At 42.0% G+C, this 17,516-nt stretch overlaps 1 protein-coding gene across 1 annotated transcript in view; it reads left to right on the plus strand.

The window, feature by feature from the left end:
* Nucleotides 1-16,243: 16,243 nt before the first annotated feature.
* Nucleotides 16,244-17,516, plus strand: part of LOC126412995 (venom carboxylesterase-6-like) — a 122,137-nt gene continuing 120,864 nt past the window's right edge. Inside the window, exon 1 of the mRNA XM_050082887.1 lies at nt 16,244-16,327. Coding sequence (XP_049938844.1) covers nt 16,244-16,327 — 84 coding nt within the window. The remainder of the gene's footprint in view (nt 16,328-17,516) is intronic.

Genomic DNA, 17,516 nt, shown 5'->3' on the forward strand with positions numbered 1-17,516 from the left:
ACATCCCCAGCTGCCACACCAGATGATCTTTGGCAACGTGTGGAAGCTGTTTGGGCTGCTGTACCCCAGGAACACATCCAACGTCTCTTTGACTCAATGCCGAGACGTGTGGCAGCGGTGATCTCCAACAATGGTGGCTACTCTGGCTACTGATTCTGGCAGGAACCACATGTCACAGACGTCTGTAAACGTGATCATTTGATACTTGGTCAACATGTTATCTACAAAATAAATTTTGTTGTGCTACCGCTTGTCTTTCTTGGTGTTGCATTTACGGTGGCCAGCAGTGTAGAAAGATATTTTTTCCTTGGTTTATTTCCGAGTGGAACAGAAAAGGAAACGACCAAGAGTGGTAAGGGGACCCTCCATCATGCGCCATGCGGTGGCTTGCGGATTATGTATGTAGATGTAGATGTCTTCTCTTTGACGTTGGCAGATTCAGTTTATAATCTCGTCGAACGAACGATCGACACATCCTAACCACACCTCCACTCTTCATGTTGTTGTTGTTGTGGTCTTCAGTCCTGAGACTGGTTTGATGCAGCTCTCCATGCTACTCTATCCTGTACAAGCTTTTTCATCTCCCAGTACCTATTGCAAACTACATCCTTCTGAATCTGCTTAGTGTATTCATCTCTTGGTCTCCTACGATTTTTACCCTCCACGCTGCCCTCCAATACTAAATTGGTGATCCTTTGATGCCTCAGAACATGTCCTACCAACCGATCCCTTCTTCTGGTCAAGTTGTGCCACAAACTTCTCATCTCCCCAATCCTATTCAATACTTCCTCATTAGTTATATAATCTACCCATCTAATCTTCACCATTCTTCTGTAGCACCACATTTCGAAAGCTTCTATTCTCTTCTTGTCCATACATGGCTACACTCCATACGAATACTTTCAGAAATGACTTCCTGAGACTTAAATCTATACTCGATGTTAACAAATTCCTCTTCTTCAGAAACATTTTATATCCTCTCTACTTCGACCATCATCAGTTATTTTTCTCCCCAAATAGCAAAACTCTTATTTTAAGTGCCTCATTTCCTAATCTAATTCCCTCAGCATCACCCGACTTAATTAGACTACATTCCATTATCCTTATTTTGCTTTTGTTGATGTTCATCTTATATCCTCCTTTCAAGACACTGTCCATTCCATTCAACTGCTCTTCCAAGTCCTTTGCTGTCTCTGACAGAATTACAATGTCATCGGCGAACTCAAAGTTTTTATTTCTTCTCCACGAATTTTAATACCTACTCCGAATTTTTCTTTTGTTTCCTTTACTGCTTGCTCAATATACAGATTGAACAACATCGGGGAGAGGCTACAACCCTTTCTTACTCCCTTCCCAACCACTGCTTCCCTTTCATGTCCCTCGACTCTTATAACTGCCATCTGGTTTCTGTACAAATTGTAAATAGCCTTTCGCTCCCTGTATTTTACCTCTGCCACCTTTAGAATTTGAAAGAGAGTATTCCAGTCAATATTGTCAAAAGCTTTCTCTAAGTCCACTCTTCATACAGGGTGACATAATTGCCAACCTTGTGAGTCGAAAAATTCGCTCGGTAGCAGGTGGTGAATCCTGCGTTGCTCTAACTCTGTTGCATGTTACGGTACTTAATTCTGTGGGCTGTGGGTTTCCTAGCGGTTTCCATGTCAGATTTTGTCGTGAACACTGCTTAAACTTGTATCAAGTATTCATCTGCGTTCCTCAGTTGTCAAGAAGGTTGCGTTCCAACAACAAACACGCTTGTTTTTGACGGGAAGGCCCGTGCTTTGCTCGCGCCTCTGGATGTTTGGGGATCGGCAATGGTCATCCGTTGGCAGTCAGTCCTTCTGGCGGACAACCCTCTCAGAGAAGAGGAAAACCTTCAGTTAATCTGTGCTTGTTTAACTTTCTGGAAAGTTTCACAGTCACATGCAGCCTAAGTGGAGCCCCTTTCTACTAAGGATTTCCCGGCGAAGTGCTATAAAAACACAGGAAATATCGCTGAAACCCTCCGAAATTTTATCAATGAGTTAGGGCTCATCCCATTTCCCTATATGCAATGAGACATGATAATTTCTGAATAAGCTACTGAATAAACAAGCTTGTTACAGAGCATTTCAACAATTTTTTTAATGAAATTTGGACGTGCATTAACTAAACAAGTGTTTAAATTTCTTTACAGTGACAATGGGTAGTGATTTCTGACATGCTGGCAAGATGATGATTTCACTATGTGTAGTGAAAAGCATAAATGTACGAGAAAGTTCGCTGTTTACATGTTGTGAATACGCTTTTTAACTGTAATGAATCTAAATCAAGCAGTTAGCGACCCTGTCCGTGGACTACATGGAAGCACCAGCTACAAAACAAATCCACCACTTCCGCTGTTATCTGATGAACGAAATTTTTTTTTATCTGTACTTAAACCTGAGTACACCTTGCTCTACACTACATGTAGTGCTGTTCGGTGCCTAAGTGGGCAAGTGAGAAATTACAGACCATGCACGTTTACATAAGACATAGATCCGCCGCTAATCGCAGCCCACTTGCTTGTTATCTACGACACCGATAAGATTGCTTAATGGCCTTGATATTGTGCTATCTATGGGCTGCCTATAACTCGTCTAAAGTAAAATTTAATGATTCTTATTGTTATCAGCCTACAGAGATGTATTATCTTTTCAGAAGCTCATGAAGAAAAAGGAAAAATGATTTCAAGTTCTTCTTTAACTGTTTTAATTGTCTGCTACCACTTAAATCGTAAGGTACGTCGACAAATATTTTTGCTTCCTTATGTGAAACACCTACTAGAACAGTAATCTGTACATAGAAGTATTGTTTTATTTGTAAATGCTATTTATATTTTCGAACTGTGGTTGGTCCTTCATAACAACATCCATAAGAAGCTAGTATACAGGCAGCTAATTCGTTAAACATTCGGTACACGAGGTTCGAGATGTGTGGAATTTAAGATTTACCTAATGTTTATTTTGCAAGGATGCGAGAATTAACGAATATACAAATCCACAAATTTGAAGGAAGTACTTATCGTTTCCATTACATTGTTTCATCTACCGATGCCCTACCATGGCTTATCCTGATGTCCACAAGATATTTCAGTGCCATGTTGCGAAAGGATAGCAGAAAAACTTTGCGTAACGCTTGTTTATTTTCCGCTTGCAGACCAAACAAAACAAGAATGCAGACAGTTAAAAATTTCTTATTAATGAAGCCAGCGTTGCCACTATAAATTTATTCGAAACTAATGCACTAAGGCGAGGCGCGGTACACATCGTTGTTCCAATCTCCCCTCAACACTGACTTCAACACACTACCCACCTTCAGTTGGTGGCTTTTTTTTTAAAAAAAAGTAGTAGCTCGTGACGTCATTGCGTCAGCGTCAACAGAGCTTCACGTCCTTATGATGGTATTCTTTGTAATTTACTGTATATTTTACACATTCTAATTTAAGCTATTAGCCAATTTATATGGTTCAGGCTGTTATAAAACAAATGAGAGTCTCTCGCAAAATGGTGTTAAAGTATGCATACAGATCACATTTACAATATGTTGACTGAAACGCGGCTGAACCAAGCTGGCGGGCATAGAAGCACTGGAAGTATAAAAAGTGAAACTTTCCATAACACTGTCAAAATAAAACTTGAATGAAATTTTATAGTCATCTGCATCAAAAGATATAATTTTTTTATGCGAACGAATCTTGAGTCAGATTTGTCAAGGTAGTGCATATATAAAGTAACTGATATTTTCATATTAAACAAATATTTTCTTTTAGAGGAAACTAGAAGTCTCAATCGGTGTATTTTGACAGACCACGTTGACACAGATCACTCAGTTGGTTCAAAAGTCTGGAGGAATGCGTTGATATCACTCTTGGTGATATTAACTCTCGAATGGTATCTTCATAAAATCCATTATCTCGCCTTCAATAACAAGGGGTTCTGATTTGTAATAACTCTTAACGCCGTTAGGCATAATTTCCATAAAGGGAACCAATTGCAAACTTGAATCTAATAAACTGATAGAATGGTTGGAAGTAAAATGACTGGTATGAAGACAGACGGAGAATTTCAATAAATTTTTGTTGTGTTACATCAGAACTAATATGTAAAATGATTTCATACATGAATATTCATTATCATGGAAATTTAGGTTATAGAAACAGAGTTCAATGAGACGGAATCAATCAGATACCGATCGAGAGTAAGCTAGCAGTTTCTGGCTGTTTGCAAGCGGTGAATTCAACAGATATATACTACAGGCCGCACCTGAAAATTGTTTCATGTGACGTTAACAAGTGGAAGTGTGGAAAGTAAGTTAACTTTCTGTTGTTTTCATTATCAAAATCAGTAATAATACATAAAGGAAATGTTACTAATATGAAGCACTTGCGAAAGTCAATACTTTGATTCTCAGTACAATGTTTATAAACAGGTACACTGAGGTATTTTGAACATACTGCTTGATATATTTTCTTTCAAGTATGCTATAATGTCATCGTTAATGACACATCCTTAACGGAGTTTTTCCTGAGTTTAGTGATGATCCTTTTACCAAGAACCACTCAATAATTTCTCTGATTATTTCATTTACTGTTCTATTGTTACAACTCTATTGGACTTAACTCTGATGAATCAACAGCACAAAGTAAGATTTACGCTTCATCATTCGGAACACTAGTAGTAGTCTGTCCTCATTCAGAAGACAACTCATCATGAAAACTAAGTAACGCCGAGCATGCCAAATAAACTACGAGTTCAGAGATACTGGTGATCCCGACTTGGCTCGGTTACACTTTGCTCTACTCAGCAGTCAAATGATGATACACACAAAGTCGGAAAGATTTCCTCGCCTGGCAGTGTAACGTAACCTTTAAGTCGTATTTCATGTCTTACTGCAGTTATTCGCCTTTTCTGAGTGATAGTATTTAAGCCCTGTGACAGATGTTTTCAATTATGTTGCATTACCATAATCGTACTAGGGAAGTGATTTTTGCATTCTGGAGAACGATACTGAATCAGAAAGTAACTTGTCCAAATAAGATGATGAGATTCTGCCATAGACAACTGACGACGAAAATAACAACATTGAAAACAGTCAGTAGATGTCTTCCCGTCTCAATTCTTTTCACAAGAGTCTCAGTTAACTGCCGCACAGTGAAAACGGCAACTAGGGGAGTACGGGAATACCCGTAAAACGCCAAAAAGAGCTTCTTCGAAGAACTTCCTAAGGGGAGAGGTGTATTGGAGATGTTTCCTTGGATTTCCTTTCGTCGCATTCTTGAGGACCTAATTTTACCAGGCATAAAGTGGCAAGGGTCAGCTTTCGCGAACTTGATCAGATTCCTTTGCTTAGATGAGATATCTTCCCCACAGTCAACGCATCCCTGCTGGCAAGTTCACTCTTATTTCTGAAATGTGGAACAAGTTCATGCAAAACTGTCCTTTTATCATCCCGGTGAAAATATTATAGCTAATAAGCAGCTGTTTCCAAACAAACCAAGGTGCAGTTTCACCAAGTCTATATCAAACAAACTTGACAAAATGTGGCTCTTTTGGACAGATGCAGATGTGGCATCCAAGTACATTTGCTGCGCCCTTCCATACCTTGGTAGGGAGGAAGGCCGACCAGGCAACCAGCCATTGGGACAGTATGTCGTTCTTCTCCTCATGAAGCCATTTCTGAACAAGGAAGGAACGTGGCAAACAGTCAACTTATTCGCACCCCTTCAGCTTGCAGAGAAATTTAAACCGAAGTTAGTGGTGAAAACGGACAAAACTCGCTGAAAAATTCCCAAATACGTGAAGAACAATAATGAGTTACTATCATCTCGAAAAAGGTAAATCAGGGGGCAACCTGACAGGATACCAAGGGAGATGAATAAGAATGTCATTCTCAGTACACTACATACCGAAGTAGAAGTAAGAGAATAATGAAGACATGAGAAACTATTAGCTTCTGAAACGCCATAAATTATGATGTTGACGTTTTTGACCAAAAGATTCGTAAATATTTAAGGAAGGTTTCTAGCAGGAGAAGGCTAATGCGTATCTTTTACAATGTGCGGGACATGAGAGAAGTAAATGGGTAGATTAACAACAACCAAATAACAAAAATTAAAATGAAGAGGAAGGTGCTCATTCTTTAGCTGGTGAATGAACTCACGAACGGGAAACAACAAATAATAGGACAGGGGCAAGAAGGCCAATCGAACTAAGAAGCGGCTGTAGGACCGGAAAAATAAAAATTAAAAAAAGCAAAAGAAGTGTCAAACTGTAATGTGCAAAGGAATTCCAGAAGGATTTCAGTGTTAAAAAAATGTGATAAATGAAGGAATGTTAGGAACTCCACAAACAGGTCACGTTTCTGGGTAGACACGCAACGTCTTGTATCCAAAAAAGTAATCTAAAATCTGGAAACATACCCAGGCTGCGAATAATCCATGTCACCGCAATATTCTTTCTTCTGGTAGTGCTAGTCCTGTAAGTTTCGCAGAACAACTTATGTGAAATCTAGAAGGTAGAAAATGAGGTTCTGGCGGAAGTATAGCAGTGAGGACGCCTCGTATCTCAGTCGGTGCAGCACTTCCTCGCGGCAGGAAAACGTCCTGGGTTAAAGTCCCTGTCAGGCACACAGTTTTAGTCTACCAGGAAGTAGCAAACTCAAAGTGTTCGAATTTCGGGGAAAGTATTGACTGAAATACATACGTGACATACAAATGGCTGGAAAAAAATTGGTCTTACGTTAACAAAGTACGGAATTTAACAGAAAATTTCATTAGGGAGTAAATGAAGTGCTTTCCGCTACTCTAGGGACATGGTCGTTCACAGAAATATATACAGTAGGGGGCAAAATTCTAACATTACCTTTTTTTTATTATCAGTAATTCGCTGAGTATGAGAATATGTCGCCCCCCAACAACTAAATTTGACCGGAAGTACAAGAAATCTACTTGTCAAACATTTAATAGTTATTCTACAATTTTTTTGAGGCTGTTAACTTCGACACTTAAAGAGTTAAGCGTGTTTCACCAGCACACATAAGGTACGTCGTTGTTATATTATTAGGACAAATATGAATGTCACTTTTTTGAATTAAGAATATGAAATTACAGCCTTATATCATGAAAGCCAGTATATCCAACGATTTAGTAAACACAAGATACACACAAAACCTATTTCGATTTACATACCAAAATTTTTTGTTGATACTGAAAATTAAAGAACTGAACTAGGAAATAATTACATTAATGAAATATATTGTGATACAACATAAATAATCCGCAAAATTAATGTAGATTAATACTCCTGGGAGTGGAACAGGAAACGGGAAAAGAGAAACTTTTAAAAAAATTTATGCCACCTATAGTAATAAGCATGGTGGATACGAAGTCTTTCGCGTCGGAGTTCTTGCACAAAGATGTCGGTTTACTGGCTTGGCATGTTATCGGATGCTGACGCAGAAAGGAAACTGCGAACTTTGTATTGTGATGTTCTCTATCAGGCGCCACAGCCAGAAATTTGTTAAAAGACATTTCCATTGTTCACCTTGTTTGTTTTACAATCACTGCCGTTTACATCACGATCAACTGAATATCAGCGAAGTACAGTTTTCAAGGGTTACGCCTAACGTCTTAATTTTGAACCATCATACAATGTGGTTGTATACAAATGTGCACATGTTATTTAAAATATTCCGAACTCGTAAAAGAATGAAAGTAAAATTACTGCCGATGTGTCAAACGTATGCAACATAAAACTCATTATTCTACACGGGATGATTCGATACTGCCTAGCCTTCGGTAATTATGAGTTCAAAGCTATACTGAGAACAGTCACCACTGCCCATCTTAACACACTTATCAATATGTGCCGAGAACATGGTGCCTCACTGTAATATGTCTTTTGTCGTCGAGTTTAACATTGTTATTATAATGTATTTTACCTTGCTTAGATAAATACTTTCACTCTTACGTCGTTCCTTAAACTAAGTTATACAAATGAAATCAAAATTTTCAAAAGGTATTTTTAAACACTGAAATCTGAAACTTTCACAAGCTTGACGAAGTTGTAATCTATCATATGATAATACACACGTAATTGGGGATTATCTGGGCTCTTATATGCTACTCTTATACCGCACCATTTCATCAGATACTCGGTAGAAATCTTATAATACATAATTCTATCCGTTTATTCAACATGGTTTTCTCTTTTAGTGTGCAGATATATTTCAATTTTTTTCAGCCCTTAAATAACTCTTCCTTTCTTGCCTGTATGTAGCACTTGATGAATTATGTTCACCTCTGTCAACAAGCTCCCTGAACATGTACCTAACAATGTAACACAATGGCTCAGATTCCTGTTACGCCATGCTAACTTACATCTTTTGTGGCTTATAAAAATCCCTACGTGCTTAAGTCGGCATAATTCGTTAAATACGACACTAGCCTAGTACATATCCAATCCGAACCTTAGCTACACCTTCAGTGCTCTCGACGATACGTATAGTTGAAACTCATGTTTTCTGAAAACTTTGTCAGTTAGCACCATCACACGTAATTTTCCCCCTTCGAAGGGCTCTGTCACGCAAATGCGAAGGATTCAGCACTCTCAACATTCGAAGATTGACGAAAAGCAGTATAGCGACAGTTAACCGATTACTTCTCAACAAAAGCTCTGTAGTTCTGTAACTTAAAGTTTCAGATATTAAGTAATGCTTCTGACGTAACGTACAAGGGGCGTTCAAAAAGAATCGAGCCGGAGACGTAATTACAGAAACCAGTACCTGTATGTTAGAAGTACTGGCCCTGGCTGTTGAGACACTTGTCTCACTGTGGCACAAGACCGTGAGTAGCTGTCTCATAAAATTCCCGGGGCTTGCTATGTTAACCAGTCCCCCACGTACAGCTGAACGTCGTCGTTCGAGGTGAATCGTTCGCCCCTCAGAGCCTTTTTAAGGGGACCAAAACTGGCGTAATCACAGGGAGAGAGGTTCGGACTGTATGGAGAGTCGCTGGGAATCTCCCATTTGAATTTCTGCAGGAGTGCAGCGACTGTTGGCAGTATGAGGCTTTGCATTGTCGTGGAGCAGAAAGGCCCCACGGGTGAGATTGCCTGGTCGTTTTGATTTGATCGCTGGGCGAAGGATGGTCAAGGTTTGCGAGTAACACTGGGCATTCTCTGTTGCCCCGTCATGCAGGAAGTGAATCAGAAGTGAATCATTTTTGGTCTCCTTAAAAAGGCTCTGAGGGACAAACGATTCACCTCGGACGATGACGTCCAGCAGTAAGTGCGGTACTGGTTAACATCGCAGCGCCGGAAATTTTATGAGACAGCCATTCACCGCCTTGTGTCACACTAAGGCAAGTGTCTCAACAACCAGGGTCAATACTTCTAACATACAGTTACTGGTTTCTGTAATTATGCCTCCGTCTCGTCTCATTTTGAACGCCCCTTATCTCATAGGATATCAACTACTGCTATCAAATACTACATAATTAAAGTTAAGCTTTCAAAACGCTGTAGAAATAACACCACTGGTCATAATGACGTCAAATTGCAAATTATCGGAGAAGGGAGAAAACGCATGGCAGAAGAAAAAAATCGTGTAAAAATTGCTCAATAGATAGCGCTGTATCGGTTAGAATACGTAAATGAAAACACCTGTCACGCGCACGACCCGTTGAAGTTGGTATAAACACGCCGGGTACACGGATTTTTCTCCTTTCGAGTCTGCGACGTTCGCCGTGACTCTCTCAATGCAGGATCCCGCTCTGCTTGTAAAGCTGTATTACAAGGATGATGACTGTGGACGTGTCGCTCTGCAGAATTTCCGGACACTGAAGGGTTTGAAAAAAGGCGTTGGTCCGATGAATGCCGTGGGTCTGGAGAAAATGACTCAGAAATTCGCGAAGACAGGTTCTTTTGTGTTCAGCCTGGTAGAGGGAGGAAACAAACTGATTTAACGTCAGTGGAAGCAGTGGCCACAGCAATGCATGAGGAGACGAGTGGTGGTGTGCAACTTGTAGTGCACGGAGAATTGCCTGAACTTTGGACATACCCGTGAGCATGATGCGTAAAATCCTACGAAACATCCTTCTTTGCTATCAATTCAAAATTATCTATGTGCACCAGTTGCTTTCTGTTGACCTGCCAGCAAGAGAGACCTTCGCTTTAGAATTTCCCGCTCACTTGGAAGTGGACAATGATTGGCCGTGGAAGATTTTGTGGACAAACGAAGCCCACTTCCATACTACATAATATGTCAATACACAGGATTGTTGAATATGGGCAACCGAAAATGCACACGAAAAACCACCAGTACCACTTCATCCTGAAAATGTCACTGTGTGGTGCAGATTTACGGCATCATTTATCATAGTGCCATATTTTTTTCGAAGGGAGAGATGCCTCCGGTCCTGTTACATGGACCGTCACTGGTAAGGGCTATGAGTGTCTTTTGTGCAAACGCGTCATTCCAGCTCTACAACAGCTTGTATGTGTGATGGAATCATACTCATGCAAGATGACGCACCTCGGAACGTTGAAAATACAGTTAAGCAACTGCTGAGGCGCCTCATCGGAAGTACTAGAATTATCAGTCGCCATTTCCTTATAGCCTGGCCTTCCCGATCACCTGATGACTTCACCGTGTGACTTCTGGCCGTGGGGCTATCTGACAGATGTTGTGTTCAGTGTTCCGATAGCAAACTTAGCTGCATCGAAGGCACGAATTTCGCAACACATTCTGAACATGACCCCGGAATCACTCCGATCATTTGTCGAACTTGCTATTTCTCGATTTCAACTTGTTGCAGAAAACGGTGGACAGCATATTGAACATGTTTTGGGACAGTCACACGGAAATTATTAATCCGATTTGATTTTGTTTGATGCTTTTTATGCAGGTTTTGGCCTCAGGACAATTAAAAACCAATGCACTTGATGCTTTTTATGCGGTTTTTGGCAAAAGGACAATTAAAAACCGATTTTTTTCCATCCGATGTGATATGACGTTGCCGTGTTGGATGGGCTTACGTAACTAACAGTATCACACCTGTTCACCCATGCATATTGAGTAGTACAGTTTGTTTAACGTCAGACGTACACCTTAGGCATTGATCTATGATTCATTTCACATTTGCAGTCGACCACTATTAAATTCTGATGCTGACAGCGCCATCTTTTGCTACATTTTGTAACTATTTATTTTTCTTTTGTCATACGATTTCCCCCTTCTCGGATAATATTCCGTTGCCATGTGACGTCATTCAGACGAGTGATGCTATTTCTACAGCGGTTTGAAAGTTAAATTATAATCACTCTGTGTTTACTCGATCAGATGTCAACATCTATCCTGAGTGTGTCCGGAAATTCCTGTTACAAACTTCTAAGATTTGTAGAGGCGGAAGAGTACGTAATATTTACAATAACAGCCCATGTCCGGAAACGTCATCCAGCGACACTCCAGAGTGTCAAATGATAGGCGCCGGCCCCTGCAAATGTATATACACTCCTGGAAATTGAAATAAGAACACCGTGAATTCATTGTCCCAGGAAGGGGAAACTTTATTGACACATTCCTGGGGTCAGATACATCACATGATCACACTGACAGAACCACAGGCACATAGACACAGGCAACAGAGCATGCACAATGTCGGCACTTGTACAGTGTATATCCACCTTTCGCAGCAATGCAGGCTGCTATTCTCCCATGGAGACGATCGTAGAGATGCTGGATGTAGTCCAGTGGAACGGCTTGCCATGCCATTTCCACCTGGCGCCTCAGTTGGACCAGCGTTCGTGCTGGACGTGCAGACCGCGTGAGACGACGCTTCATCCAGTCCCAAACATGCTCAATGGGGGACAGATCCGGAGATCTTGCTGGCCAGGGTAGTTGACTTACACCTTCTAGAGCACGTCAGGTGGCACGGGATACATGCGGACGTGCATTGTCCTGTTGGAACAGCACGTTCTCTTGCCGGTCTAGGAATGGTAGAACGATGGGTTCGATGACGGTTTGGATGCACCGTGCACTATTCAGTGTCCCCTCGACGATCACCAGTGGTGTACGGCCAGTGTAGGAGATCGCTCCCCACACCATGATGCCGGGTGTTGGCCCTGTGTGCCTCGGTCGTATGCAGTCCTGATTGTGGCGCTCACCTGCACGGCGCCAAACACGCATACGACCATCATTGGCACCAAGGCAGAAGCGACTCTCATCGCTGAAGACGACACGTCTCCATTCGTCCCTCCATTCACGCCTGTCGCGACACCACTGGAGGCGGGCTGCACGATGTTGGGGCGTGAGCGGAAGACGGCCTAACGGTGTGCGGGACCGTAGCCCAGCTTCATGGAGACGGTTGCGAATGGTCCTCGCCGATACCCCAGGAGCAACAGTGTCCCTAATTTGCTGGGAAGTGGCGGTGCGGTCCCCTAAGCACTGCGTAGGATCCTGCGGTCTTGGCGTGCATCCGTGCGTCGCTGCGGTCCGGTCCCAGGTCGACGGGCACGTGCACCTTCCGCCGACCACTGGCGACAACATCGATGTACTGTGGAGACCTCACGCCCCACGTGTTGAGCAATTCGGCGGTACGTCCACCCGGCCTCCCGCATGCCCACTATACGCCCTCGCTCAAAGTCCGTCAACTGCACATAAGGTTCACGTCCACGCTGTCGCGGCATGCTACCAGTGTTAAAGACTGCGATGGAGCTCCGTATGTCACGGCAAACTGGCTGACACTGACGGCGGCGGTGCACAAATGCTGCGCAGCTGGTGTGTCCGCTGTGCCGTGCGTGTGATCATTGCTTGTACAGCCCTCTCGCAGTGTCCGGAGCAAGTATGGTGGGTCTGACACACCGGTGTCAATGTGTTCTTTTTTCCATTTCCAGGAGTGTATATATACTGGTGATTCCGTGATGATGTTACAAACTTCTGTGTGTGATGTAGAATAAATGTATTAATTTGATGTTGGAGTCCTTGTACAGGACACTGACGAGTCGAAAGTTACAAATAGAAACCATTCTGATACCTCTGACTGTGGAGTACATGTATCGGTTCTGTTACTGGTAAGATTGTAGGGTAGGCAACTTCCATGGGTGGTAGTATGGAACAAAACAAGAAAAAATGTCTGTTAAATATGGGCTCTAAAATGCAGACCTTAAGAGCTATGAGCACTTGTTCAATGGAGGACATGTGTTTCACACTAGCGAAGATAAACAAGAGCTCATAGCTTCTCAGGTATGCATTTTGGAGCCCATGATTAGTAGACATCTTTTCTTGTTCTGGTTCATACCACCACTTCTGAAAATTGTCTACATTTCAATTTTAACAAAAACAGCGCCGGTAAAAATGTTCCACAGTCAGAGGTATCAGAATGATTTTCGCTTGTAACTTTCGACTCCTTCGCTTCCAAACCAGAGACCCAACCTCAAATCGATACATTTCTCCCTCTCCATCATCCTTGAAAGTTTATAACGTCATCACGGAATCAACTGGATATACAGACATTTACAGGCGCCGGCGCCTATAATTTTGACGCTCTGTAGCGTCGTTTCCGGACATGGGTTCTTATTCTAAATATTATGTAGTCATCTTCCTCTACGAGTCATATTAGTTTGTATCGCAGGGAGATAATAGTTTTGTGTGTGACAGCTTATACTGTTTTCTTGGTGAATTCACTGATGAAATATTCTCAGACTGTCAGACGAGCGCAAGTTGTCTTTAAGTTACATTTCTACGAGTTTTCTTATCGTCACCTTGAGGACGACTGTCAGTTTCTGATGGGATGTGACCTTTTCTCACTATGGAACAGCAGCATCCCTAACCGAGTGGGTAACAGGTGATCCAAACGACAAACGAGTGCCTCTGCAAGTGTAATTTTCGGCCTTTGATGGTGGTTGTGCGGCGGAGGCTTTTGGTGGCTAAAGCCGTTTCTCTTGTGGAACTTCGTTTAAAACCGTTGTCCCGGGGCCGAGATCGCCATTTACTCGCATTTTCACTACGTGTTTGAAGACAGCGTCAGAACTCATTGTCACATACAATATATCGAACGTGTGTTGTCGTTGCTGTGATCTACAAGTGAAGACTTGTCTGCGTGGTTGAGGGGTATTCTTGTTACGTGCTCCACACAGTACTGCGGGATACAGAGAAGGTTGGGTATGGTTATAGCTCGATGATACTTTGTTCCAACACAAGTACAGGGTGGCGCACGAAATGTGTTACCAATTGTTTCTTTCGCAATTTACGACGCACATTAGATATCCCGCTGGGATCTCTACAGCAGTACCAGCAGGGCTTGGAAAAACAAATGAGTTACGAAATGACGTGTAATTCACAATACTGCCGCTAGGAGACTAGTAAGCACCAATGGCTGACGACACAGCAACGATAGGCAATTGTGTTACTTTTTCATGAAACGAAAAGCCTTGTTGTGATTCAGAGGCGTTTTCGACAACAGTTTAACACACGATGGGTCTCTTTCAAGAAGACCATCCACAGGTTGTACGATAAATCTGTACAGGAGGGAACAGTATTGGAAGCGAAGCGACCTCGGTCTAAGCCTGTTTGTTCGCCGGAATATTGAAGCGGTACGCGTTGCTGTACAGAGAAGTCCCGGGAAATCGTGTAGAAAGGCAGCAGTGCAACTGGGAATATCCAGACGCTCCGTTCAACGCATTCTTAAAAGTGACTTCCATATGTACCCGTACAAGATGACCTGTGCACAGAAGCTCACTGAAGAACACAAGCAGCAGAGACTATTTGCTCAGGTGGCGGAGGATAGGGAAGAAACTCTCAACAACGTTTGGTTTTCAGACGAGGCGCATTTTCATTTAGACGGTGTGGTTAACAAACAGAATGTACGCTTTTGGGCCACTGAAAACTCACAAGTGCTTCATGAACGACAACATTATGCTCCGAGGATTACAACGTGGGCAGCAATTTCCAGTCACGGACTTATTGGACCCTTTTTCTTCGAAGAAAGTGTGAACAGCGAGCGATATTTGAGCATGCTTCGCAATAGCTTCATTCCGCAGCTTCTTGCTACTGTCTTGCCCTTCAACACACAGTGGTTCATGCAAGATGGAGCGAGGCCACATACTGCAAACACTGTGTTGGAGTTTTTACACGAGCATTTCGACATGCGGATCATTTCACTCAGGTTTCCAGGTCGCTTCAATGACGGACAAAATTGGCCCCCCAACAGTCCAGACCTCAATCCATTTGACTTTTTTCTTTGGGGGTACCTAAAGGAAAAAAATTTCCCGAAACGTCCACGTGATTTGATGGAGCTCAGAAGACTTATTCTACAAGCTTGCAGTGAAATTACGGAAGACATGTGCCGTAGGGTAATCACTAACTTCAGTGTTCGTTTGAAGGAAGTTAGGAAACGCAATGGTGGACATATTGAGCATGTGCTGAGTTAGAACAAATCTCCATGGACGGCTCTTCATTGTAGTATATGTTCCTTTCAGATTGTATTGACAATAATGTTTATATTCAAAAACAAAATGATAACACATTTCGTGCGTCACCCTGTAGGTATTTCAATTAATATGGATTAATGAAAACCTCTGTAGGAAAACATCGATAACATTTGATGCACGTTCCCCACATTCCCCTGTTCCATAGATGAAATACTTCAGTTAAAATGAGGTCTTGTTGGTTTTTTCAGGTATGAATCCTATAGGTCCTGTTGGATTCGCGGAGCAAATGAAGGAGTAAACACAGTGAGTGTACTGTAAACTGTGGCACGACTAGGACAGGTCTTTGTGTCAAGGGGAATATGGCAATATAGGCAGGTCTGTCAAAAATCTCAGATAGGAATTTAGGAGATCACAGGAGTGGCACCTGTGAAGGTCTGCACCGGGTACACTTACTCTCCAGTAGCATTACAGATGAATATAAAAATGGTCCCAATAGTAACTTCCGAGAGACACCTGCTAAATTACTTCAGTTTTGCTTTTTCGTTACATATGCAATATGTATCAACACTTGTTATTCTGTTTCCTTTCGTGGTCATACATCTTTGTAGATGATCGTCATATTAATGAAATCAATCAACTTACGACAGATGTAATAGACTGATAACTCGTAGTAATATTCGATAACGTGAGACAGCAGATACGAAATGTGACGCTATGTTGAAGCGGGATACCTGTTCCGCTCGCTGCGAGCGGGGTCCGTACCGGAGAGAGCGGGCAGTAGCGATCCGCCAGCCGACATGCACACATCTCTGCCGCTGCTGTTCGCAGCCATCTTCCTGCGGATCGGCGCGGTATCGAGTCGCCGTTATCCAGCTGAGATCGTGAGTAGTCCACGTCATTAGACGCTTTCTTGCTGCTTCATTTAATGCGACAGTGACGTTAACACAGCCGATATCGGTGTACCACATTACGGGTGCGACAGTGAAGAGCAGTAAACTTTCCAGTAGGTTTTTTGAAGTTAGAGCAGCTTTGCAGGAAACCTTCCGTGAAGTTTGGAAAAAAGGAAAGAGGTAATGGCAGAAGTAAAAATGACAAGAATCGTGAATGGTGCATGAATAGCTCATTGGGTAAGAAGAAAAGTCGAGGTCCCTGCTTCGAGTAGCGGGCCGGCAAACAATTTTAATCTGCCAGAAAGTTTGAAAAGAACACACACACCGCTATAGGGTGAAAAAATACGTTGTGAAGAACTGTGCTCGTTTGATATAGCTTTCCGATGTTTTCGGTGGTATTATATTACAGTTAACGTTGCTACTGCCGTAAACGTAATTCCAAAAATTATTCCCATAATCGTCCACCAGAGTGCCATTGTACAGAAAGGAAGGTTCTATATTTTAACGCATGACTGTACTGTTAACGAAACAACTTACATCAGGAAAAGTGGTAAAATTCATTACTCGTTCGCCAGTAGTATTAGTGTTTCAGGTCTCTGCATTACTTCTCAGAGAACCTTCGCTTAGTACTTCGTTTTTATCGTGTGTTTTCTATATCTTCTTACCGTAAGCTGATTTTCAATTCTGCATAATATTTGTACTCAGAATTCTCATTAACCTAAATTTTGTATTCTTGCGTTTATCCTCCATTACAGACTACTGCCCTTTCGTGGAAACTTTACAACGTAGAGCAGGTTCCCGCCCATTATTCTGGTATGTGTTCCTCCCGAGCTATTTCTTATATCCCGTCATTCTCCTTTTTTCTTTTTCTGTTTAATGTTTGACATTGTTCTGTAACATCAGATTTTAAATGTTCACAGTTCTTCATTCTATCCTTTTTCACAGTTCTTATTCTCTTACATAAAATTCTATGACGCAGACGCACAGTTTAAAAAATTTCTCTCCGTCCTACGTAAAAATATTACACCGGCGCTCTTCTTTTGCTGAAGTAAGCTCTAATCGATAACAATATCTTATGAGATCATTCTTGATTGTTATACAAGTGTGTATCTTCTTCTTCGCTACTTCACTTCTCGCGCTCGCCATGAAATCGCCTTAATTGGTGCAAGCGTGTATCTTT

Source organism: Schistocerca serialis, chromosome 7, assembly GCF_023864345.2.
Source record: "Schistocerca serialis cubense isolate TAMUIC-IGC-003099 chromosome 7, iqSchSeri2.2, whole genome shotgun sequence".
NCBI classification, from domain to species: Eukaryota; Metazoa; Arthropoda; class Insecta; order Orthoptera; family Acrididae; genus Schistocerca; species Schistocerca serialis.